The sequence below is a fragment of the Terrapene carolina genome, unplaced genomic scaffold, assembly GCF_002925995.2.
Source record: "Terrapene carolina triunguis isolate 2854851 unplaced genomic scaffold, T_m_triunguis-2.0 Scaffold233, whole genome shotgun sequence".
Classification (NCBI taxonomy): Eukaryota; Metazoa; Chordata; order Testudines; family Emydidae; genus Terrapene; species Terrapene triunguis.
The window spans coordinates 7,230,273-7,257,359 of record NW_020664584.1 but is presented as its reverse complement, the minus strand read 5'-3'; the positions used below and the strand labels follow the sequence as shown (position 1 = coordinate 7,257,359).

General features: G+C 41.6%; 1 protein-coding gene across 1 annotated transcript; it reads right to left on the bottom strand.

The window, feature by feature from the left end:
- Positions 1-1,166: 1,166 nt before the first annotated feature.
- Positions 1,167-26,019, bottom strand: EIF2S2 (eukaryotic translation initiation factor 2 subunit beta). The gene is made up of 9 exons (XM_024211114.2): positions 25,831-26,019; positions 14,336-14,516; positions 12,411-12,514; positions 10,914-11,049; positions 10,448-10,548; positions 7,503-7,651; positions 5,744-5,800; positions 4,029-4,114; positions 1,167-3,132 (listed from the first exon to the last, which is right to left on the bottom strand). The coding sequence occupies exons 1-9, from the start codon at positions 25,843-25,845 to the stop codon at positions 2,957-2,959; spliced, it is 1,005 nt and encodes a 334-aa protein (XP_024066882.1). The 5' UTR covers positions 25,846-26,019; the 3' UTR covers positions 1,167-2,956.
- Positions 26,020-27,087: the final 1,068 nt, after the last annotated feature.

The following is a 27,087-nucleotide window of genomic DNA, read 5'->3' as shown; positions in this document are numbered from 1 at the left end:
AAAGTCCCCCTATTCAGTCTAACTAGTATCTTACTCTTCTCCTGCACAAAGAGTATCTTACTTCTCCTCCTCCTATCTCACTCATCCTGCATGAATGTGCAACTCCCACAGAAGTACATTTCTTTGCACCTGGAAATGTGAATGCACCACAAGTGTACACCAGTCTGAGAGGTGTCCCAGGAGATCCCATAACAGACTTCGAATTGTGCATATACATTTTGCCTACACTTGCTTTATCATGCTCGTTACAATATATACATCTCCCCCTCATTCAGATCCCATATACTCCTAAATGCAGAGGAAACTGTTTTCATGGGAACAGTGACTATTGCATCTGCTCAGGGTTTAGTGACTAAACAAAGTACAGGGCTCCAAACGTAATGATGGGAAGACAAAGAAAGTGAGTCTACTCTTAAAAGGGGCAAATTCTGAGGCAAACAGAAGCTGGTGTAATTTACATCCTGGTACCCTTTGATTGTAAGTTACATTGATTTCACCCCCTTAAAATCTCACTCACTGAACACACCTTCTTACACGTCCTCTGGATTTCATCCAATGAGCCAACGGGAGGAAGTCTGTACAGTTGGCTGGAGGCTGGAAGACACGGCACAGCAGGAAATAGCACTACCAGGAGTGTGTAACATGCACATAGCCTAGTTTAAGAAACTCCTCTCCATGAATTAAGTCATAAGGAGGCAGGGAGGAGTTAAGTCTAAGACTGTAAACTGGATCAAGACAAGGGGGGAGGGCAATGAAAGGAAAAAGCTACAACAGCTTAACCTCTGTGAATTTTGCTCAAAGACTGAACTGGTAATAGCACACAATAAAAGTATGCAAACAATTGACTGATATTGTAATTGACTGATAATTCAGTAGCAACATGGTATTTTAAATGCATCCATACTGGGGAATTGGAGGGGAAACGTGCTTGTTTAAAGCATTACAATATGTCACCAACTCAAGATGAAGCACATTCATTTTACTGGATTTCAAAGGAGTCTTTAAAGGTTTCATACCTATGACAAAGCAAGCTTGTTTTCAATGTAAATCAGTTTAAAGACTACTTCAGTGCACCCCAACAGCTCTGTTCCTCCCCCACTCCCCAGCCTCACTTCCAATAGAAGAATGCCCCGTACTATTTGTTAAAGAAAACAAGACTACAATACTTATGTTACACAAGAGGCACTGATCCTGGTTTTATTCACTTAAAGACACATCCAACATTGGTTACAGCTCACTCTTCAAATTCAAAATGCTTTTAAGAAACGAGCTATAAAACCTTGACTTTAACTGCACTGTATTGTCAAGTAGTTTTCAAATAGCAAATAAAAATGGTTTACCAGCAAAACTGGATTGTATATTAGTATATATACAAATAAAGATTAAAAAACTCAGAACAGAAACCCTTCAATTTCAGTCTTAAAATGAGTCAGTAACACGGTCATCCACACTTCATTTACTAGGTGCATAAATACTATGGTTACATGCAGAGAAGCCATTCAACTCCCATCAAGCCACGAGCCTGCTGCCGAATTACTCCCTAGACTGGCACTACACTTCAATTTTAGAGGTTGGTTATTCAAATAGAAACCATGTTTTTTAGGTGACAGTACTATAATGGAAAGCATGTTTTCCTATTCCCAGCTAGTGTTTAAACAGTTTTAACTAGATTCCTAGGCAAGAAAACTGAAGTGAGCAGCATTTACTGCATGTACTAGACAGCAAGAGACGAGTGTACAGCTGTGTGTCGGACCTACACTAAGTTGAGTGGGGTTTTGTTTGTTTGTTTTTAAACCAGTTTCAGAATTCTCTTTTCTAAAAATACCTTCTGTTAGTGGAGAAAGGTGCATGTCTTACACTATACAGCTTTTGTATATTAAATATGGAACCCAAAATACCTGCTAGTGTCAAATTTTAACTCGATACTATTTTTACATTTCCATTGTAATGGAGCTAGTTTGCAATAAAAAGTTACTGATATCCTTTTCATTTTTGCTTCATTTAACTTGATTAGTTATTTAAAGCGGTGCAAAGCACAGAGCTAAGTGAGAAGAGAGAGAGAGAGAAATTCATGTAGGAGAACCTGTAAATTTAGTAGTGACACTGTGAATGTTTACAATAGTTTACCAACTCACTAGGTGTACATTCAGTACCAACATGGCATCCAGGGCTGATCTTCTGAACTACGTAAGGGTTATGTTCTCTCCTTAATAAACTGTACAGCTGCATTTAGCAGATAAAGTGTCCTTAATAGCTGTATGAACACAAACATTAAGGGAAGTTGACACTGAACAGCTTACTTCATAAGCCAGTTCTCATAGTAGCAAAGGATAAAAGGACAGGAGTAGTGAGGGAAAGTAACCAGGAATCCTTACATGTATTAAAAAAAGAACATGGGCATGGCTATTATAGCCATTGGGCATCAGCCAGTATCTCTTTTGTATAACAACTAGTTTGTCTGTTCTAGCTCCCTAAAAAGGAGCTTGCTAAATGAAAAAAAGACACTCTGAAGTGTGTGCTTAAGTCTTATCCTGCTCTTTGGACATAATTTATTAACATAGTCTGCATGTAGTCATAGTAAAATTGTGTTCATGGCAATTGTCAGGTACAACTTAAGAGAAAAACTGGAGGAAAAATTCAAATGAAAGACAGTCACTGTTATAATAACTTTAATTTATCTTGCATTTTACAGAAGTCTATGAATGGATTAAAAAGCACCTCCTTTCCCATCACGTTTCTCTGACAGTTGGTAAAATATATTCAATGAGCAAATGTATGTGAACAGCTTGAGGATCTGCATCTTGCAAGGATTTCACAGACCAACCAATCAAAAGCCAAATATCTTGGTATCTTTTACAATCTTGTTTTTAATACAATGGTAAATCCACTCCGATTGTAAACCTGTCCAGTCACATCTCCCCAGAACACTTGGCAAAATCCAGTGTCAATTAGCAAACTAGTTAGCTTTGGCACGGAGCTGTGCTCTCTTGCCTGTGACAGCCTGGAAACCAGTTTTGATGCTGGCAACGGAGCAGCGAGAATGGCAGGTCTCACACTGCAAGAAATATAATCTGGTGTCCTTCTGTAGAATCGTGTCTGGTGACCGACACGTATGACAGGTAACATACTCCTCTGGAGAAAAGAAATTAAGTTGTAATTGAAAGGTACTGCATTAAGACATCACTGGAAGAGGCATCAATTCACTAGTAAATGCTACTTCAATCTTTTTTTAAAACATGACTACTATACCAACCTTTTGCAGTTAAGGAGTATCCCAGAAGTTAAAAGTGGTTAGAACATGGACTTCAAAAGCAGAGCCAAGCTACTGATTATTATCAGTTCCTGTGCTAACAAGGTGTATGTTTTGCCTGCCTTGAACACTGACACCAATGCTATAAAAAGTGGATTCTAACCAAAATCTTTTACCAGCTGCAGATGCCTTCCCTGCTGAGGCAGCATTTCCAGATCTCAACACCTCTTGTTAGAAAAGCAGTGCTTTAAAAAGGCAGCTCTGCATAGAAAGGGATGACAGCTATGGAGCTAGAGGAGATCTCATGAAGCTTCCTTTGAACAGTAGTATACACATTTTACTGGTAAAGTAATTAATGTGTACAACATACATTAGTCAGAGATGACCATTACAGTACCCTCCATCAGCCCTTTGCCAAGGCAAGAAAGTAAAAAAGTCATTGAGACTGGCAGGAAGCAATGCTACAATATTCTCACTAGCTTTCTCGCCGTGTCTTCAAGTCCATGGATAGAGCCGAACTAATGCCCCCCTCCAGTCCACTTGTTTATTGCTATCAGACCAAGTAATCTATAATTACTCCATTATAACACCGTGAGAAAATCATGCATTCTTTAGTATCTCCAGCTGTGTAGGATTATCCTGACCAGAACTGGGCTGATCTGATCTGTTTCTTTATACCAGTGACCCAGTTTAAAATAAAGACAGCCTTCTCATGAATTTTCTAAAGACAACAGAGATGCTAGGAAGAGAAACTTGTAGAAGAGGGAATTGTACTTACTGATGTATCGTCTCAAAACATTTTCTATCTGTTTTTGTTGGAATCGTCCTTTGATTACAAGTTGGTTGTTACCATCTATTGAGCCACTAATTTAAAAGAAAAATGAATTCAGTAATGTGCAAATCAGAACATATCAAGTTGTAAAGAAGGGACAAAGATCTGAAACACGCAATAGGTCAATTGATGCACACTTGGGCACAAAGCTTCTTAATAAAAGCAATCTAATCAGCAAGATTTAATCTGTGCAAAAGAAACTGATGAAAAATTTCACTAATGGTCAGGGATTCAAAATGCAATGTCATCTGAGCATAAATCCTCAATGCAATAATTATTGTGAAGACGACAGCTAATTGGCACACCACACGAAACCCGAAAATACTCAAGCTCTTCAATGGTATGGTGAACATGGTACTTGTGCTGATCTGACAAACAGTCACTACAGCATGGTTCAGAGGAAGTTCGCAATAGATTGTTGTAATAGCAATAAGCAAACCATTTTTCTAGCCATGCTGATGCAAGCGAGAAAGAATGTTAGCAGTGATCTTGCAAACCAAGTTTTAGAAGTTTTTCTGTAAGATTAGTTTGAGGTGAAGGGAGCTCAATACCTGAACTAATAGGCATTAAAAATTAGTCAGGCATTTTGTGACTAGGCTATTCAGTTCTCTGTATATCTGCAGATAATAGCACTTAAGTCTAGCCATGCTTGTCTTTTGTAGACAGCTAGCAACTACTGTGCAATCTGAAAATGGGTAAAACAACAAGTCATGCAAAATCCATCCATAAAGTGTTCTTTTATACTGTGATAGATGGTCTATGAACGGCACTGTTAGTTACAACTTCTCCCTGACCTACCAGACCGACTTAACCACACACAGCATAGAGCAGCATTTCTCAAATGTGGCCACCAGGGGCTTTTCTCGTGGCCACAGTCTCCTGGGCAGTGATTGGTGGGACGGGGCGGGCGCAAAGCCTGCCCCCCTCTGGAGAAAGACAAGCTGGAGGAGCAGGCAGCCAGTGAGTTCCGCACCTTCCCGGGGACAGTGGGATCGGGCTTCAGCCCTCAGGTGGCAGGCTCCAGCAATCGGGCTTCGAGCTCCATTCCCTGGCTGCATGGTGATGGGCTCTGGCCCCAAGTTCATAATTTGTCCCCAGACTTGCCGGGGCTGAGTAAGTCTGTTGTGAAAAGTGATATCTGTATGTTTGTTAATATCACTTTTCACAACAGACTTAGTAGCTAGCAAGTCTAAAAAAATGCAACAGAAACAATAAGAAAAATGACAGCAACGTTCAAAGCACCTTATTTGTGTTTCTATTCTGTTTAGGTCCAATAAAGAAGAGAGACAACTGCACACTATTTTTATTATTAAGTCTGTTAAAAAAAACACAACACACCCTACATAGATAGATTACAGTGATCTGGACATGTACCTGTGCATATTTATTTGTTTTTCCTAATGTTAATTAAGTATTTTAGGAAAAATTGTCAGAGCAGCCACCAGCAAGAGTTGGTGGCCACACTCTTGAGGCCACCAAAAAATTTGATGTGAGAACTCTTGGCATAGAGGCTTCTGGAGGGAGAGGAGAGTTACCATGTGGCATCTCCACTCTCATTATTAGAGGAAAGAAAGCATGCCCAAATATGTACATCAGGACTGCTAAACCAAAAAGGAGGGGGGAGGGGAAGGTACTCAAAAGCGTAAGTACAAGTTACTTACCTTGTACCCAATTCAGCCAACAAAAATGCCAGGAGATGTTTTGGCTGACGATGCAATCTAAAAATAAAAGTAAAGTTATTTTTAACCTCCACCTTCCAGAAGAACTTGATATTTAAGAATCACAATTGATAAGAACTTCTCAGAATGGCAAGTCTATTAAAGGTGTAGGCACAAACAGGGCTCGGATTTTATCTCTGGAATAGCACTAAGAATTATAGACTAGTCAGCCTAAGTTCAATACCTGGAAAGATACAGGAACAAATTATTAAACAATCAGTTTATAAGCACCAAGAGGATAATAGAGTTATAGGGAATTGCCAGCATGGATTTGTCAAGAATGAATTATGCCAAACCAACCTAATCCCCCTTTTTGACAGGGTTACTGGCCTAGTGGATAGGAAACAGCAGAAGTGATATATCGTGATTTTAGTAAGGCTTTTGACAGTCCCACATGACATTTTAACAAGCAAACTAGGGAAATGTGGCATAGATGAAGTTACTATAAGGTAGGTGCACAACTGGTTGAAAGACTATTAAAAAAAAGTCATCACTGGTTTGCTGTAAAACTGGGAGAGCACATCTAGTGGTGTCCCACAGGGGTCAGTCCTGCGTCCTGTACTATTCAATAGTTTCATTAATGACCTGGATAATGGAGTAAAGAGTATGCTTATAGAATTTACAGATAACAGCTGGCAGAGGCTACAAGCATTTTGCAGGTCAGGGTTAGAATTAGGAATGTAAGAGTTTAACCTGTTTTTTGTTAACGGTTAAACTCCACCCAGCCGGAATCCTGGCATGCCCAAGCTGGGGGGAACCGGGGTGCACCATGATGCTGGGCAGCAGCATAGTCCCAGGCACAGGGGCAGCAGCGGAGCTCCGTGTAAAACATGGGGGGGCTGCAGCAACCCCCCCCGCCCCCAAGCTCCCCAGGGAAACCTTTAACTGTATAACCGACAGAATTTTAATCAGTTACATGGTTACTGTTTTAAACGTGATTAGAATTCAAAATGACCGGGACAAATTGGAGAATTGGTCTGAAATCAACAAAATGAAATTCAGTAAAGACAAATTCAAATACTAGACTTAGAAAGGAAAAGATCAAATGCACAATGACAAAATGGGGAATAACTAGCTAAGCAGTGGTACTCCTCACAAGGACCTGATGGGTTACAAATTGTGGATCACAAATCCAAAGAGTCAATGTCAAGCAGTTGCAAAAAAGGCTCTGAGGTGTATTAACAGAAGTGTTGTACAGTAGAACCTCAGCATTACAAACACCTCAGGAATGGAGGTTATTCGTAACTCTGAAAAGTTCATAAATATGCTCAAAACAGGACGGTTGTTTTTTCAAAAGTTTACAACTGAATATTGATGTAATACAGCTTTGAAACTTTACTATGCAGAATAAAAATGCTGCTCCCCCCCCCTTTTTTTTTTTTAGTAATTTTCGTTTAACAGTACTATATTTGCTTTTTTTTGGTCTCTGATGCTGATTGTGTACTTCTGGTTCCAAATGAGGTGGGTGGTTGACTAATCAGTTTGTAACTCTGGTGTTCGTAACTCTGAGGTTCTACTGTATATAAAACACAGAAGGTAACTGTCCCACTCTACTTGGCACAATTTTTAGTGATTAATAAATAGTTTAATATAGCTTTTTGCAAGTCCATGCAGTCAGACAATCACTAACTATGCACTACAGGAAGGCCACAGTATTTCCTGCCTTGTGCCCCCAAGAGATCTTAAAAGCTGCCAAACTTACAGTTTACAGATATCTGTAAAGTTGACAAATGACGTTTTCTTGGTTCCTACTCTTACAACCTGTGGAGGTTTCATGACGAATTTTCTTTTTTCTCCAGCTACCATGTCCGGATTCTTTTCCCGCATTATGTTAAATACTCGATTCAGCAACTGCAGGAACAGACATGTTTACATCAACATGCATTCCTTAAATAATTTATCCTGCCATCCACAAAACGTTTTATATTGCTGTATTTTATGTCTAGAGATGTGTATAATTTTTCCACTACCATGGAACTAAGTGCTATAGCATTTAAGATCATATTTCTGCCAGACTGAACTTCTAACAATGTACTTTTCCCCCAGCGTACTTTCAACTGCATGTTTAAACCACCACACACATCACTAAACTCATCCATTACAATTCTACATTCAACACGCACTCTGTCCAAAACATGAGAACAGCCATGAGTACCATCAGGCCTCCCCAATATGCTAATCTCTTCATGGGTCATCTTGAGGAAGAATTTTTGGAGAAATGCACCACAAAACCAATGATAAACCTGAGATACTTCAATGATATTTGCATCCTCTGGACAAGTGACCTAAACTCCCTCCGATTTCCATCGCAACTTCAACAACCACCACCCATCCATTAAACTCTCTCTAGCACACTCCAACACTGGCATCAACTTCCTGGACACCAAGATCAGCTTCAACAATGGAAGCCGATAGACAATCCAGATCACCACACCTACCTTCACAGATCCAGTAACCACCCCCAGCACATGAAGAAATCTGTTCTCCACAGCCAGGCATTCAGATTACTTGTCTGGTGGAGTGTGATTACATCATGGAACAGGCTACCCAAATACCCAAAGAGAACCTGCTGCAATATGGAAATAAAAATCCCTCTATCCACACACCCCTAGTTGTCACCTACCATCCTACATTGGATCCCATACAGGGTATTATTAAACAGTTACAACCCATAATCAACCACATCCTGAAAGAAATCTTTCCTGACCTCCTCTTCTGGCCTTCAAATAATCCTCTCCCCTCCCACCCACCCCCCAACTTCTCCAAGCTCATCAGAAGCAAACTCCCCCCAGACAAGGAGACACCAACTCAAAGCAGCACCAGAACAACAGATGCAAAACCTGTAGCTATATCTCCACTGATAAGATGATCAACACTTCCCACAAACACACCTTTTAAGATCCATGGGTCCTACACATCCCTACACAAAGCAATCACTCTCTGGCCTCTCAGTCCTCATCTTCACAATACCTTCAAAAGCCACGCCTGGAAGCTTAAATTCATAACGTTGATAGATACTAAAAATCATGGACTGGAGAGACACTGGATTTATGGATTATTAGAACAATCTGTAACCACCCCCCCCCCCCAAGTTTTTCCCATCCCCCTATAACTGGAGAGGTGTTAACTGGCCACTTCTCCCTGAATGGTCCTTGGAAATGTGTGTTTACTTATACTCAAAACAAATCTGTTCCACCTTGTATTTAGCTGTGACACTCAGGGTACATCTACACTACCCACTGGATCAGCGGGTAGTGATCGATCTATCGGGGATCGATTTATCGCGTCTAGTGTAGACGTGATAAATTGATCCCTGAGCGCTCTGCCGTCGACTCCAGAACTCCACCACGGTGAGAGGCAGAAGCGGAGTCAACGGGGGAGCGGCAGCCGTCGATCCCGTGCCGTGAGGACACGAAGTAAGTGATTCTAAGTCGATCTAAGATACATCAACTTCAGCTATGCTATTCTCGTAGCTGAAGTTGCGTATCTTAGATCGATCCCGCCCCCCCAGTGAAGACCAGGCCTCAGAGTACATTTCCCAGACCTAAAGAAGAGCTCTGCATTAGCTCAAAAGCTTGTTTCTTTCATCAACAGAAGTTGGTCCAAAGATGGTATTACCTCACCCACCTTGTCTCTCTAATATCCTGGAACCAACATGGCCACAACATTGTATATAAAAAGCCCTCTGACACTTAGTTTCCCCAAAATGATGTATTTTCCACTATCATGGGAAACACATTTTTACTAATGGGCTCTTCATTCTAGCAAACAAAGGTATAACACAATCCAATAGCTGGAAGTTGAAAATAGACTAATTCAGACTAGAAATCTATAAATTTTAAGAGAGAGTAATTAACCACTGGAATAGTTTACCAAGGTCATGATAGATTCGCCATCACTGACAATTTTTAAATCAAGATCAGATGTTTTCCTAGAAGATCTGCTCTAGGAATTATTTTGGGGAAATTCTATGGCCCGTGTTATACAGGAGGTCAGACTAGATGATCACAATGTTACCTTCTGGCTTTGGAATCTATGAATCCTGGTCTAAAATTTGCTCTTAGCATGCATAATACAAATTTGTTGAAATGACTATTGACCTTTCTTGAGGGAAACATTTACACTTTATAAATTAGTTAAATAAGCGCACAAGCTTTTTCACACGTGGGCACAAATCCCATAATTTGATTACACAAACCCCTGTGTCTATGTGGACTCCTAATGAAGTCAGTGGTGCAGCACGGGGGTCTTCCCAGATGGATCTGATTGCAGGATCGGGTTCTTGTTTTGTATTTTTAAAGCAATTTTGTGTTTCTAATTATTTTTGTTAACATTTCCAGAAACCTTTGATCATATGTACTTAAGGATTAAGTTAGAAACAGAATACACCTCTACCCAGATATAACGCAACCCGATATAACACGAATTCGGATATAATGCGGTAAAGCAGTGCTCCGGGGGGTGGGGGTAGGCGGAGGGAGAGCTGCGCACTCCGGTGGATCAAAGCAAGTTCGATATAACGTGGTAAGATTTTTTGGCTCCAGAGGACAGCGTTATATCGGGGTAGAGGTGTATGTGGATATTAAATTAATTAGCATTGGTGTAGCTGGATTTGGGAAATATTTGGAAAGCATTTTTAAACTTTACCTCATCATACGTGTAGTCCCTTTCTGAACCGGCCCATGCAGGTCCAGTATGAAAACTAAAAGAAATTCCATCATCTTTTTTGCTGTCTTCATCCTCCAGAGCTGTGGGAAAGGAAAGTTGTTTGAGATTCATGAAGCACAAGTTATTAAAAAAGGTGGACTTCTTGGACAGACAGAGCTAATGCTATTTCTAGCAGCCTGTACAAGAAGATTCCCAAGAAATGTGTGTTGTGAGCCGAAGTTTTCCTCCACACATTGACGGATATGACCAGAATATAAACAAGGACCACATGGCTCCACCATTGAGATATTATTTAGCCTTAAAATAGAAAATCCCAAAACAAGGAGACGCCATTTTAACTAAAAAACTGTGCCTATTTAGGCAATAAGAATACTTTATTTGCAAGATTACCCACTTTCAACAGCAGCACAAGCCAGGATTTAAACTCTTGGTAAGTTGGTTTTACCTTCATCCTTTTCCAATATTTCATCTTCATCTGGAAACTTCACATTCTTCTTCTTTTTCTTTTTGTTGCCAAGCATGATATCAAGGTCATCTTCTGGTTCCACCGGCTCTTGCACATCACCTTCAATTTTTAAATCCTACAAAAAGAAGAAAAAATTCAGCCAGAACATATGAAAGTGACATCCAACATAGCACGCTGGAAGTGAGACAGAAAATCCTTAACAGTTCTTAAATATGACAGATTTAAATGTGAAGGAGTGATCTAGATTATGCTAAAGGCAGATGACTGACATTTCCTTGCTAGTTATACTATTGAGATGGAATTTGGGGCCAGATTTTTAAATACACAACTTTGCATGCACAGCTGGGGTGCATCTTCTGGTGCACATGTGCAAATCAGTGTTTGTGGATATAAAAGTCTAGCCTTTATTTTTTTTTTTAAGAATAGGGTTTATTTTATTCCCTTGGATTGCTGAACAGTTTAGCTAACATGGGGTCATGTGACCAACTATGGCCATTCCCTACTGCAGCCGATTAGTAGGTTTTGAACTACTGACCAGTACAGGGTCACATAACACCTTTGACTTATTAGAGGCTTCCAGCCACACTGACACACAACCAGGGCAAGAGACCCCATGTGTCAGAGAAACTGAAGGCAAAGTTTTCCTCCAATCCTGCTCTTGCTACATGTAAAGAAGTTTTTGAACATGTAAAGAACACAAAATAACAGAGCTTAGATATGCTGTGAAGGTCAGAGGGGAAGTTTTTTCCCTTAGGGTAGAGGGCAGAAAAATGTGCATATTGTGTAGCACATATCCTTGCTCTGCTGCTCTTTAGGCTTATCTGCCATGCTTAAATGTGATATATTACCTGTCAGATTTATAAAAACAGGAGTCAAGAGTAAAAATACCACACAGTCTTCCTGGAGTCCCTGAAGTTACACCCAATGTTTAAAGAAATCATGAGGGCCAGAAACAAAGATTTTACAGGAGAAAATGTTAGCTCTTCATTTGAAAAGTTGACCTTCAGTGAAACATAATGCATGTGGCTTCTGGAATTATCGACGTTACTTTTCTCAAATCAAAAAACAATAATGAAATTATAAACCTGAACACCAGATTGGGGTGTGTGTGTGTGTGTGTGTGTACACACACACACACACACACACACACACACTTTAAAGAATTACATTTCTAGAATGCTTACTAAACACTAACTTGCCTCTTACACCTTGCATAGAAAAGAACATTGTAAAAGAAGTATATCCAGCTAGTCCCAAGTGTACATAAAGGGAACATTTTATATCATTTAATAGTGATCCATTTGGCTAATTAAGATGACTGACTGCCAAGGAATTCCTGAACTGTCAATCTTAAAAAAATGGAAGAGTGAGATGCAGGCACAGGACAAGGACACAGATGGATGAGGAAAGGGGGAATTTTTAGTAAGCCCAAGTGGGTTTAATTATACGAACTAGGTCACATCCTTATAAACTGACCTTTATACCCTCTTCTGCTTCATCTATATCAAACATCTTTTTTGTTTTCTTCTTCTTTTTCTTTTGGTTGAAGAAGTTTAAGTCATCCAGATCATCTGATGCATCTAAAAAACCAGAAAGTTGAAAAGACCAGGATTAGCAATCATGTTACCAGTTTAGAAACTAATGGTATGTCTACACTGCAATGCAAACCCATGTTTGAGCCCGGACTCAAGCCTAACCTCCCCCCACCCATTTCCCCCTCATCTGCACTGCAGTTGTGCTAACTCAGGGCTTGGACCCATGGTTCCAGGACCCTGTAGGGCTGGAAGGTCTGAGCTTGAGTTTTGAGTTAAGCCAGGACCCAGAGTACAAGCCCTATTGTTTTGCTGTGTAGAAACAGCTGCACATGACTCAGGTCCCAGGAGTCAGCTGGAAGTATCCCACCATTTTATGGGACAACTTCCTTAGTCCTCTCCATGCCAACAATCTGCAATCCACTCTTGAAAACGGAAACCACCACCTCCCACCCACCTTTGCCAATGTCAGCAGCTTAAGTCAGTGTTAACCCATTATCTTCTGATCTCCGATCTGCATGTGCACTATCAGAGAGCCTCCTGGATTTGTAATGGAGAGCAAACTGATCAAGCCACTTCCTGGTAGCATGCAGGGCAGGCAGTACATTTTTCCCTACAGTGCACCACAGTCCTAGGGCTTGAGCAGCCACATTTTGGGGAGAAAGGGGGGGTGTGTGTACTAGGTGCTCTGGGATATGGTTACTTTGACTCAGGTCTGCACACTGCAGTGCGGAGCCCTAGGTTTGAGCACCTGTTAGAAAAGTCTTAACATAGGGTTAAAATAAAATGGGGATGTTCAAGCCCATGGTTCCCTAACATAGGTCAGCTGACTCAAGTCCCACTAACCCTGGGCTTAAATTGCAGTATAGACAAACCCTAAGTATTCTGGTTCAGATATGAATTCTCAAAAACATACCTCTGAAAGACTTAAAGGGACACCTACTCACTAGGATAAACTAGTCAGGTAAGAAAAAAAAAAAAAAAAAAAAAATCTAGTTTAGTAGTTACAAGTGCTACATATGCCACAGAATACCCCTTGACAATTTTTGTGGCATACAATCATGTTTTCCTATTTATTTTAAATATTTTTTCATCTTCCCTGTTGCTGTTCCTCACACAAGGGGAAACAGACCACAGAAAGCAAAGTTTGTGCTTTTGATAGAGAAGCTTGACGTCACAAAAAATAATGTGGAAAAGAGATAAAATTGCCTTTTCAATCATCTTAGGTGTTACATGTAACAGGTTAATTTTACACACAAATGTGATTAAGTTAGTAATGTCCCTTCGGTTTACTTCATGTTATCAGGTCATCTCAATATGGCTAACTTCAGTTAAAGTGAGTCAAATACAACTGCAAGTTATTTCTTGCAAGATCTTGAAGAGTACAATATTGGATTAACTGGCTATTGTCATTGACCAAGACACCAAGAAAAACTTGTCTTGCAATGATTGAGTATTTCCAATCCTAATTTTTACTGTTACTCTGAAATTATTGCAACTGCTTTCTGGCTCTACATTAAATGGGCTCAGAATACAAAGAACTAGAACTATAATACAGCAGACAACAAGAATTTTGGCAGTTTTTAGAGCACCTCTCAACTTTGTTCATGACAAAGACTTCAGTTGCAGCAGAGAAAGCAGAGTTCTTGTAAATTAAGACACCATTTTGCTTACAGGAGTACAGCACACAAGCTCAAGAAGGAGAGAGAAGAAATCGCACTTTTACATATTTGTGTTACAGCAGTACCTAGAAGCCCAATCAGAACAAAGTGGTCAACTGTCTTCATGTACTTATACATAGCCCTTGCCCTGAGGACACACAGCTGGAAACTATGTTTTGAAACTGCCAAATGAAATGTTTCACTATACCTTTCTTCCTACTGTCCTCTTCATCAGCTTCTATATCTTTGTCCTCTGTTGGTTCTGGTTCCACTTCTTTTGTTTCTGACAACTGTGTCTCTTCTGCTTGTGTCTCTCCTCCTTCTTCATCCAGCATGAAGGGCTTCTTCTTTTTCTTCTTCTTCTTGCTCATAGTGGGATCAAAAATCATCTGTAAAAGTCAAGTGTTCATTAGCAACATTATTTACCATCATTTAATGTTACAGTAGCACCAGCAGACTTTATGCAGGTTACTCTGAAAGAGGCCATCATATAGCACTATTTACAGCTAACTCAGTAGTCCTTAGGCTTTGGTCCCAAGTGGGAGTTTGTCTATACTATAATTTATGGTTATGTTTTAACTTGAGTTAGCTGACAACTAGTCCAAGTTAACATGACTGCAAGTGCTTGTTTAGAAGCATGATGAATGTTTGTCCCAGGACAGATCTCTAAAGTAACCTTTTATTCAAATACTAAGGCTCTTTGGTTTTGTCCACACTTTGTGAAATTTTTCAAAAGTTTCCAGCCATTTTAACACCAGTTCACCAGGGTGGATTGAGTTAAATCAGGATTTAAATCACCATGTGGAAAGCCTCAATTTAAATAGATTTTAATAAACTTTTCCATTTGTACTTCAGTTATTTTCTACAGTAAGGTGAATTATCATTGGTTGATATAACCACTAAATATGTTGATTTATAACTAAATAAAGCATTTACACTAAATTTGATACATCTTTTTGCTACCTAGCGACGAGGTACATGATGAGGGCTCCTGGAGTCAGAGACGGAATCCCAGTGCCTGTGATGTCTCTGCAAGACTCTTGCACCCAGTAGCACAGCCCCTATATCTGCCACAGATCAAGCCCTTAATACGGCACATGACTTATAGTGCCATATTTATAGAGCTTGACCTCAAAAGTTAGAATTAGGAGAACATCTCTCTTTACATAGAAAAGCAATGTTTAACTCAAAGTGTTTACTAGAGACTCACGGATTCAGCATACTTATTTTTTATTTAAATGTTTTGTGATTATAAGTAGTTTAGTCCTTAACATATTTTGTATTAAGTTCAGATTTCATTTTAAACAGGTTTATTTTTAAAAAGAAAAACTTATAATTTTAAACAAAATAAAAAAGCTGATTTAAATTAAAAAAACATCTATTTTTATCAACCCTGAGTTCAGCTGAACAGGTATTAGAGTTGGGAGCCTTAGGGTAGATTGGCCTCCAGATGCATTTCCATTTAAGGGGGTTTTCCTTCACTGCAGTAAATCTACCTCTCTTAGAGGTAGTAGGTAGGACAACAGAAGAATTAATTTGTCAGCCTACTGGTGTCTACACCGGGGCTTAGGTCAGCTTAACTATGTCTCTCAGGGGCGTGAATTTTTCCACATTCCTCAGCAATGTAGCTAGGCTGACCTCTGTTTTAGGTGTAAATCAGACCTCCGTCTGAGAAAGGTTACATTCATGAGGTGCTGAACCTGTGTCAGAGGCTAGAGATTTTTTTCAAAAAAAGTGTCACTTAGACAAGGCCTAAATTGCTCACTCCTCAGTTACCTGTTATTTCTATTCTTCAGCTTCAATTATCGCAGCAGGGTTATTACTAAGAGTATGTCTACACTGTAATGTATGCCCAGGGTTAGTGGGACTTGACCAACTGACCTGTGTTAGGGAACCATGGGCTTGAGCGTCTCCATTGTATTTTAACACCGTGTTAAGACTGGTCTAACCCATGCTAGCACCTAGGGCTCAGGCATCCACGCAGCAATGCACAGACTTGAATTAAAATAACCATATCCCAGAGTCCCAAGGACCCCATCCCCTTCCCTTCCCTGAAAAGTGGCCGCTCTAGCTCATGGGTCCCTAACACAGGTCAGCTGGTCAAGTCCCACTAACCCCATGGTGCACTGTGGGGAAATTTTACTGCCTGCCCTGCACATTACCAGGAAGCAGTTCGCTTTGCAAAAGGCTTTATCAGTTCACTCTCCACTACAAACCCAGGAGTCTCTTTCTGATAGCATGCTTGCAGATCATTGATCAGAAGAGACTGGGTTAACACTGACTTGAGCTGCTGGCAAAAGGGGATGGCTTCCATTTTCAATAGAGTGGATTGCAGATTGTTGGGATAGAGAGGACTAAAGGAAGTTGTCCCATGGAATTGTGGGATACTTCTTGGCTGACTCCTGGGACATGTGTTAAAAGCAGGGCTGTGTCTACACTGCAAAACAATAGGGTTTGTACCCTGGGTCTCAGCTTAACTTGAGCTCAGACCCTCCAGTCCTGCAGGGTCTGGGGCCCTGGGTTAGAGCAATTGCAGTGTAGATGCAAGGGGAGGACTAGGTTTGAGCCCAGGCTCAAGCACAGGCTTACACTGCAATATTGGCATACCCTAAAAGGGACAACACTCTAAAGACAGGCTTGAGCTGGAATACCCCTGGCAAGGAGTGATACAGGCAAAGTCCCTCCACCAAAAATACTTGTCTCTGGCTCCTAACCCTTGGTACTTTGATTCTGCATCCCTGATAAACAGTTGTTCTATGTACAAAAAGATGATCTCAACCTAGAATATTTATATGACCTCAATTAATTAGTACTGGGGCCTCTGATGCTTTTTGGTGAATTTATCCTAACACCACCCTTGTGAGACAGTAAAGGATTATCATCCTCATTTTACAAATGGGGAACTGAGGCACAAAGAAACTAGGTGGTTTGCTCAAGGTCACACAAGAAGTCTAGGGCTGAAGAGGAAACTAAATTCAGTCTCCCAAGTTCCAGACTAGTGCCCTCAATACTGAGCCACCCTTCCTCTCTAGCATCTGAGAAACATGAGTATTTGGTATAACCACACAGTTTGGTTTTTTAGAAAGCTTACGTACTAGATGTTAAATTTCCATCATACCTTAATGTTTTGCCTCTCCATTTAATCCTGACATTATAGATAGGCTGTTTGGTCTGCCAGTCATTTTGTCGCACATGGGTATCTACCCTACTATTAAATGTGACAGCATCACATACAGGTTGAGGCCACTGATGCAACAACCCAGTAAAATAGAGTTCATTCACAGCCTTGCCCTAGTAAGTAGCACGGTCAGAACCACCAGCATATTACATTAGTGAGTTTTGTTACCTTGTAACTTAGTTATCCCAGCAGATCTACAAATTAAGATTTTTATCCTTGTGTATTTAGCTACTAACCTCACTTATGTTATTCCAGTAAGATAATGGTTATCCAATATTTCTTTTCATGGAACTACCTCTTGTCAAAATCTTATAATTCTCCACTGCTTGGTGACCACTTTTCCAAATCCCTCATTGCCTGGGTCTCAACACATTTAATTATGCAGGCAGTTCACAAAGCACTGTGCTAAGCTACTGAAGTGAGGAAGACTTCACATGTTGGCTATTATCTGAAGTATAGGCAACATACAGATACCGCATGTGCGCTGTAGGTACATGAGAGTGAGGACTGAAGTTCTCAAACTATGAGCTTTTTAAGTGTTTCTGTATAACTGGCTAATAAATTCTGTGCTTGAATGTCTTTTACAAGATGTTTGCACGTTCCAAGCCTTTGTAAACTATACTCCTCCTCTAGTAATATTATTAGGCAATACACACTTGTGAATCATTCTCTCCGCCTTGAAGTGCACGATATATTTGAAAATGTAGAAAAACATCCAAAAATTTTTAATAGAATACCAATTGAAATTTATTGTTTGTTTTTCTACATTTTCAAATATATTGATTTTAAATATAACAAAGTGTACAGTGCTCACTTTATATTTTATTACAAATATTTGCACTGTAAAAATGATAAACAAAAGATGTTTCGATTCACCTCATACAAGTACTGTAGTGCAATCTCTATCATGAAAGTGTAACTTACAAATGTAGATTTTGTTACATAACTGCATTCAAAAACAAAATGTAAAACTTTAGTGCCTACAAGTCCACTCAGTCCTACTTCTTGTTCAGCCAACTGCTAAGACAAACAAGTTTGTTTACATTTAGAGCTGATAATGCTGACTGCTTCTTATTTACAATGTCACCTGAAAGTGAGAACAGACATTCGTATGGCACTTTTGTAGATGGCGTTGCAAGGTATTTACGTGCCATACATGCTAAACATTCATATGCTCCTTCATGCTTCGGCCACCATTCCAGAGGACATGCTTCCATGCTGATGACGCTCGTTAAAAAAATAATGTGTTAATTAAATTTGGGACTGAACTCCTTGGGGGAGAATTGTATGTCTCCTGTTCTGTTTTACCTGCATTCTGCCATATATTTCATGTTATAGCAGTCTCGGATGATGACCCAGCACATGTTCGTTTTAAGAACACTTTCACAGCAGATCTGACAAAACGCAAAGAAGGTACCAATGTGAGATTTCTAAGGATAGATACAGCAGTCGACCCAAGATTTAAGAATCTGAAGTGCCTTCCAAAATCTGAGAGGGATGAGGTGTGGAGAATGCTTTCAGATGTCTTAAAAGAGCAACACTCCGATGTGGAAACTACAGAACCCGAACCACCAAAAAAGAAAATCAACCTGCTGGTGGCATCTGATTCAGATGATAAAAATGAACATGCGTCAGTCCACTCTGCTTTGGATCATTATCGAGCAGAACCCGTCATCAGCATGGATGCATATATTCAGGAACGGTGGTTGAAGCATGAAGGGACATATGAATCTTTAGCGCATCTGGCATGTAAATATCTTGCAATGCCGGCTACAACAGTGCTATGCGAACACCTGTTTTCACTTTCAGGTGACACTGTAAACAAGACGTGAGCGGCATTATCTCCTGCAAATTGTAACCAAACTTGTTTGTTTGAGCGATTGGCTGAATGGACTTGTAGAAAGTTTTGCATTGTTTTATTTTTGAATGCAGTTATTTTTTGTACATAATTCTACATTTGTAAGTTCAACTTTCATTATAAAGAGATTGCACTTCAGTACTTGTATTAGGTGAATTGAAATATACTATTTCTTTTGTTTTTTACAGTGAAAATATTTGTAATCAAAAATAAATATAAAGTGAGCACTGCACACTTTGTATTCTGTGTTGTAATTGAAATCAATATACACCGCTACCTCGATATAACGCTACCCGATGTAACACGAATTCGTATATAATGCGGTAAAGCAGTGCTCCGGGGGGGGGGGGGGGGGGGGAGGGGGGGGGGGGGGGGGCTGCGCACTCCAGTGGATCAAAGCAAGTTCAATATAACGCGGTTTCACCTATAACACGGTAAGATTTTTTGGCTCTCGAGGGCAGCGTTATATCTTGGCAGAGGTGTATTTGACAATGTAGAAAACATCCAAAAATATTAAAATAAATGGTATTCTATTATTGTTTAACAGTGCGATTAATCGCACGATTAATCGTGATTAATTTTTTTATTGCTTGACAGCCCTACTTATGACTAAATTTAATGAGGATATGTTGTAAGACACCAGAAACAAACCCTTTGTAGCTTCTCAGACATAAATACAGGGCTAAACTCAGTCCTGTCCTATTGTTTGTTTTGCCTGGCCAGAAACCGCTTACATCTCCCCACCTGGAGATTCCTATAGTTTGGGAGATTCTGCAGCAGGCATCAAGCTGCTATGGGCAGCTCTTAGAACACCACGGCTTCAGCCAATTGTGCAGGCGGAGCATCATGGCAGGGAAAGTCATGCACAGCCAAGCACACCGCACTCTGGCTGCTTCCAGATGGGAAAGCATCCTTTGGGGGATATGTAAATGAAAGTTTGCTTACATCCTCCAGGATTTCTTTTAAGACACAGGTTTGTTTACGTGAATAAGGGGAAACCCAATCATGTACTATGACTTTTACTATCAAATACAAGTTAGGCTACAGAGTCACCCATTCAGAGACATTTCCCAAGTAACTAAGAGTTCTGTCAAACACTATATAAAAAGTCAGCTTATTGGATTTTGACCACTAATATCTTGTTTACACTAAAACTCCCCAGCTGTAATTCAGCAAGCTCCACCAGTGGTATCAACGGTGGAAAATGTACTGTGGCTTTAGAGCATTTAGACATTTGTCACCATATCATGTAACATTATGCTAAGCTACAAAGTTTGCTTATGTAGATCCAACCTAAGAGGCTTAAATGGATTGCAATGGAGTTTGTCATTTCAAAAGGAGACAGCTGTATCGCCCTTTTGTAAAGCACCTGAATAGTAGAAATGGGTACAATAAAAACAAACATTATTGGGAAGACTCATGACGTAATATACGTTTCTAATTCTGCTGGGAAGTGCCGCTGCTAAAGAGGCACCTGGGAAGTTCATGAGTCAAAATGGAATGAGAGAAAGGCAGGAAGCTTAAGATTTCTATCCAGAATAAAAACAATGCTAGATTTGTGGGCAGAAAAGGTGTGGTTGTAATCTGTAGGGAGATTTGACTATATAAACAAAATTCAGAAGTAGCCTGTATCATGTGTGGATATCTGAAAGTGGGGAAAAGATATCCCACATGCAGAAATACCCTAGCCCTATGCCTCAACAGTTACATATCTGTTGTTGCATTTAAATTTAATCTATTACATGCATTAAAGGAGTGTAAAAACTAATTTAAGTGAAACCAGTGCAACTTTCTTGTTTAGACAATGCCTAAGCCAAGCATAGAGGGTGACAGTTATCTGTGCTGCCATCTTTCTTCCCAAGCAATATCCTCTGCACTTAAACTTCGTATTTAATACACATTTTAAAAAGGACCTCAATCTTTTCTCTCCCCCCCCCCCCCCCCCGGGCTTCACTGCACTTTTTTTCTTTCATATTTTCTTTATGGTGCATCTTTTCCTGTATTGTTTGCAGTATAGGTATTATTTGTATCACCTACAAGCTCCAATCAGGGATTTCAATAGGAAGCATGCAAACACTTACTAAAAAGGCATTCACTGCCCCATAGCGCTTCCTTGTTTCCTGCTCTCTCCCACCACTTTAATATTTAAATAGTAGTAGCACCGAGAGACCTTATTAGAAAAGGCCAACTTCCGAAGCTTGTTTACCAAGGAATGCCACCACAAGCCCAGCAATCACAGGGATTCCAAAAGATTCAATGGGATGATAAGATTGACAGCAAGGGATCTAACTAAATATCCAGCCAGACCACATTAAGGATCTAGCCAGATTGATCCCAGTGGCACTCAATCTGCAAGTAAGCAACATCCTATTTGAATTTGCCATGATGATGAGTACATAAAGATCTTAACCCAATGATTCTCAAACTTTTTTTACTGGTGACCCCTTTCACATAGCAAGCCTCTGAGTGTGACCTCCCCCTTAAATATATAAAAAAGTTTTTAATTTATAACACCATTATAAATGCTGGAGGCAAAGTGGGGTTTGGGGTGGAGGTTGACAGCTCACGACCCCCCATGTAATAACCTCGCGACCCCCAGAGGGATCCTGACCCCCAGTTTGAGAACCCCTGTGTTAACCAGACTGGTCCCATTGTGCTAGACACTGCACAAACAAAATGTGACCATCCCTGTCCCACAGAGCTTACAACCTAAAAGCCACTTACATCATTCTTTCCCTATGCTGCTCTATGTACCACCTCCTCTATTATTTTCTACCCCATTTCTCCTTCCATTTTCCACCCCATTTTCTCCCAATGACACTGTCTAAGTTACCGTGTAAATCAACCTATCAACGTAGCTTAGGTCAACTTACTGCGGTGTCTACACTGCACTGGGTCGACAGGAGACACTCTCCCATTGACTTACCCTTACTCTTCTCATTCGGGTTGGAGTACTGGAGAGTGATCTGCAGTCGATTTAGCGGATCTTCGCTAGACCCGCTAAATCAACCCCCAGTGTATCGATCGTCAGCACATTGAACCAGTGGTAGTGTAGGCATAGTCAAAGTCTTTCAACTATACTAATCTTTCCTAATTCAGACCATCTCTCTCTCCCCTGTTCAATCCCACATATATCCACTCACCCCCTTCTCAAAAAATAAAAATAAAAAAATTCAGAGCCCTCATAGCCAGGGAAAAGTAAATCTACTTAGAGACAATAGAAAAAGTGAGGGTCCCACTGTCCAAAGGCAACACTCAGGTGAGAAGACAATGCAATTCCCAAATTGCAGGGAATGCAGATCATACTGGGATTCCTGTGACAGTGCTGTCACTGGACCCCATGCCATCTAGTTAGTAAATATGAAGACCACCCTCTGCCACACACACTATTGTTCCTTCCTTCCAACGAAGGGCCTCTCAACACTGCAAGAGTGGGCTAGTACCCTATGATTTCATCACATGCTGGCTGCTTCAACTGGGGTATATTCCTGCTACCATACTTATCCCCTAGTTTCAGTTGAGTTCTCCCCTGTGAACAGCTCCAGTGCTTGCCTCTGCTGCTAGCTTTGTCAGTTTCAGTGCTCCCCACAGAATTCTGTATAGCACAGGTGTAAACAGACTGGCAACTTGGGAAAAGTTTTAAGCTATCATTACAGGCACTAAAACTGTCCTAGACTCAGGCAAACACTACACTGGTTTACACTCAAGTCACATCTACATAGACTCTAAGTTTCATGCAGATCTGTGTAACACTATGTCAATAATTTAATGACTTAATTTGCATATTTACAATGTTACATAAATAACTTTAAAATCATGTTGATGAAAGGTACAGGACTATTTGATCTCTGATGAAGGGAGTCACCTTCATCTACTGGGCAGCAGCAGGGCAAGTTTCATGCACACTACTTTGCTAGGGCTAACATGGACAGTTCATCTCCATCACGGATGCAATTCTGGCATCTGTCAACCTGTCACTTAGTGCAAACCATGGTGGAAAATTTGTGATAGGTGAGGACCTCAATATGAAATGAGTATGAGGGTATCACATATACACTGGATGGGAACAATTTTCCATGCCTGAGCTGCGCCGGATTCAAACTGGTGACTGGCTCTACAACTCTTTGATAATGCTCTGAGTCATCCAGTCCCCAAATAAGAACAACTGACATACCTTCAAGAATGAAGCTTCCTTTCTTTGTCAGTGGATCACAACTATTTGTGAGACAGCAATGGAATGTTTAGCATCAGGATTCCTGGGTCCTACTCCTAGCTCTGGGAGCAAACTGTGATCTAGTAGTTGGAGCTGTGGTTACAGCCAGGCTAGTTAAGCACATACATTTGGTACACTGATTCTAAAAGACAGAGTGGACAAGGCTTAGCTCTGTCATATCGGAGACCTGGGTTCTATTCCCAGCTGTCCTTGAAGTTAACTAAGAGGGGCACCACAAGGTATCTTGTTTGTAAAATGAGGGAATGATAGTTGCCTATCTCCCAGACTAAGGGTGTGAGGCCCTGGTCAGTAACAAGGATTGTGAACCACACAGAAATATTAACAGCACTCAGTGGAAAAGGCAAGTTCAAAACTCATTGCCTCCTGGTTTCCAGCCCAGTGCATCTTCCCACAGGTCAAAACATGAGATTCCCCTGCTTCCCCCTCCCCAAACAATGCAAACAGGTGTGACAGGGCTGCCAAATGAATGCATCATGGGGGGGATGTGACCACTTGTCAATTCTGCATCTGGAAGATTCTCTTTGGAGCCACAAGGGGTAGATAGAAGAAGTGGGTTGTAGCCCACGAAAGCTTATGCTCTAATAAATTTGTTAGTCTCTAAGGTGCCACAAGTACTCCTGTTCTTCTTAAGGGGTAGATAGTTACATTTTCAGAAACGATCGTTTAGGCTTTGCAAATGTGATGCTACTTGCTTATGAAAATGTCCTACATGCTATAGACAGCTAGAATTTTCAAATCCTGATATTGATTACACATGGAAACAATGAAACTGACTAAACACATCAGAGTGCTGTTAAAGGCATAAAATACAAACTGAAAAAGTACATCTAACTTCCAGTTAGTGAGCTTAGGTCTTGCCTACACTTGGAATTAGCCCTATTTGAACCACTGCTGTAGCTCATGGTCTTCGATGGTCATTTGTCCCCTGCTTGTATCAGTTAGAAGCCAGTAAATTCTAGAGTATTTTGAGTGGGAAGCTAGCCTTGACTTGGAAACAGGGGTTTCATTGTGAGTGGTTCACCCTCCAATCAATTGTAGCTTAATCTTCATTTTTTTTAAGCAGTTAAAGAGAGACAAACTGAGTTGCACAAATACATCCTCCTAGCATGGATAGTCATACCGACATAAAGGTACCTTATATCAGCATAGTTTATTCCCATACAGGAATGAGAATAAGCTAGATCAGGTAAACACATCTTTATACCATAATAACTGTGTCCACACAAGGAACTGAACTGGTGTAATTATATTGGTAAAAAACTCACACCCGTATACAAAATAATTATGCTAGTACAAACACTGTGTGTAGACCAGGCCTAAATAGGTGTTCTTTAAGTATTAAAAGGAGGAAGATTAAGGTGCTACTGACTAGAGGAAAGCCCCCCTTCTCCACTCCACTCACACCATTGCAACTCCTCTGCAAATAAAGGCTTCTTTCCCTCCCAGAAAAAAACCAGCAAAAACACTACAAAAGAATTGAGTATTATTTCCTAGTTATTAATTGATGCAAGCAGGAGCAACACCACATTCTTCTAGGCTCTAGTTTTCATCAATCAACACTCAAGAACTGCTGTTGGTTTTTGGCAAGCGAAACCAACTTTGCTTGGACCACATCAAAACAAAGTAGCTATTCTCCTCCTCCCCCCCCCCTTAAGCTATAATCACTATTACTAGTGTTATAAAGCTCACCCACTGACAAACTGCTGGGGTGGGTGGGAAGCAGTACTTGGCACTAGAGAAAATATCCTTGTCAATCGCTGTAAGTTATCCAATGACCGGGTCATATCTGATCTACACAGACTAGTAGCCAGCCAGGGTCTGGAGTCCAGTTTTTAAAATCCCTCCTCCTCTCTCCCCCCCCCCCCCCCTTGCTTTTTCTGGGAAAGGAGGCCACTTGGTAGACAGAAAACTCATTTTTCTTTAGCATCTCAGGGATCCAGAGAGAAAACCCTCCCTTCCCCGGAGGGGTACCCCCTCGTCCAGGCAGGCTTCCACACACACCCCTCCTGAGTAGGCCTGAAGCCTCCATTCCCAGCAGAGGCCCTAGCCCACTGTGCAGCGCCGAGGGCCGTCCGCACGGGAACACAAGCGCAGCCCCCGCCACAACCATCCTCCCACCGCCTAAGGAGGGTGACCTCCCCCCAGCAGGGGAGGCCAAGCCCCCTCCGACCCGCGGAGCGGCAGGCACCACCCCGCCAGGCCCCGCTCCCCCACACCCAGCAGGGGCCGACGGAAGAAATACAGGCCCCGCTCCGGCTCTCTCTCAACCCCGGGACAGGTCCCGCGCGAAGCAACCCGCGCCCGGCTCAGCCCCGGCCCCTCTCTGCTCCGGAGCAGGCCTCAGGCTCGGCTCCCCCACATGGCGGCGGCGCAGGCCTCAGGCCCGGCTGCCCACATGGCGGCGGCGCAGGCCTCAGGCTGGGAGCCCCTCACCTCGTCTCCCGACATGGCTGAGGGCCGGGCTCGCACAGCGCGCGCTACGGAAACGGAGGAGGGTCAGTCGCCGAAGCCGGTCACTACGACGCCGCTCACGGGGCCAGTCCGTCGCTTCCCGAAGGTACTGCAGCCACCGCCGCGCTCAGCTCAGCTCTCTTGCATCAGCGAGCGCACAGAGCGGCCGAGCCCCGGATGTACGCAAGCGCAGCATGCACCCCAACCCGGCCGCAAGGCTTCTCGGGAGTTGTAGTTCTCATGGTGCGCGTGCGCCCGGGACTAGGCTGTCGCGTGTGTGTGACTCATCGCAGCGCGGAAGGGAGTGGCTCACTGTAGCTGGGCCGGTAGGGGCAGGTGACGGGGCCAGGCATAGAAGTGGGGGGTGATCCTTGGCTGGGGAACAGGCTGTGGGACACCCTGGCAGAGATGGGGTAGTCGTGGCTGGGGAGGTTGTGGCGGGTCCCCGCAGAGATGGGGCTGTGGTGGGTGAGAGGCTCCTGGGGGCCCCAGCAGAGATGGGGGAGCGATGGTGGCAGAGTAGGTGCCAGCTCATGCCGTGGGCCCTAGGCCTCAGCTGAATGCTGACAAATGCAGAGCTGGCGACCTGTGTGTTAGTATTGCTAAAATAGGTATTAGATTTATAAAAACGTTTAATCTTTAAACTCTATGAAATGCTTGTAAATTGCTGCATGCATTAATCTCACTTATAATATCTGTAGCCCATGTTATAAAGTAGCATTTAAGTGTTTGCTCTGTAACTGTAAAAGTATTTGTTCTGAAACTATAAACCACCAGTCAGGAGAAAAGCAACACCAAATGTGAAATACTAGTTTGCCCACGCACACCAGACAAACTATTGTAGACCATTGGAGGACAAAAGACTTTGTTGATTAATCCCTACACACCTGTGAAGAGGAGACATGCATGTGGACTGCCCCCACAGCTCAAACTCACGGGACAGGGGAATAAAAATCCCCGTTAAAAAGAAACTAGCTTTATGCTTGGGTCTGAGGGAAAATGATTACTAAGCATAAGCAACAGATTCCCTGTGATTTGTCTGGGGATCCCTAAAGGACCGATAGAGCTTTCTTATTGCAGAAGTTTCTACCATTTCTTGGAATCTAAGACTGTAACTCATTTGTATACATATGTTTACCTGCTTTAACCTTATAAATAACTTTCACTTCTTTTTCTTAGTTAGTAAATCTGTAATTAGTTTATTATAGGATTGGCTACAAGCGCTATTTTTGGTGTAAG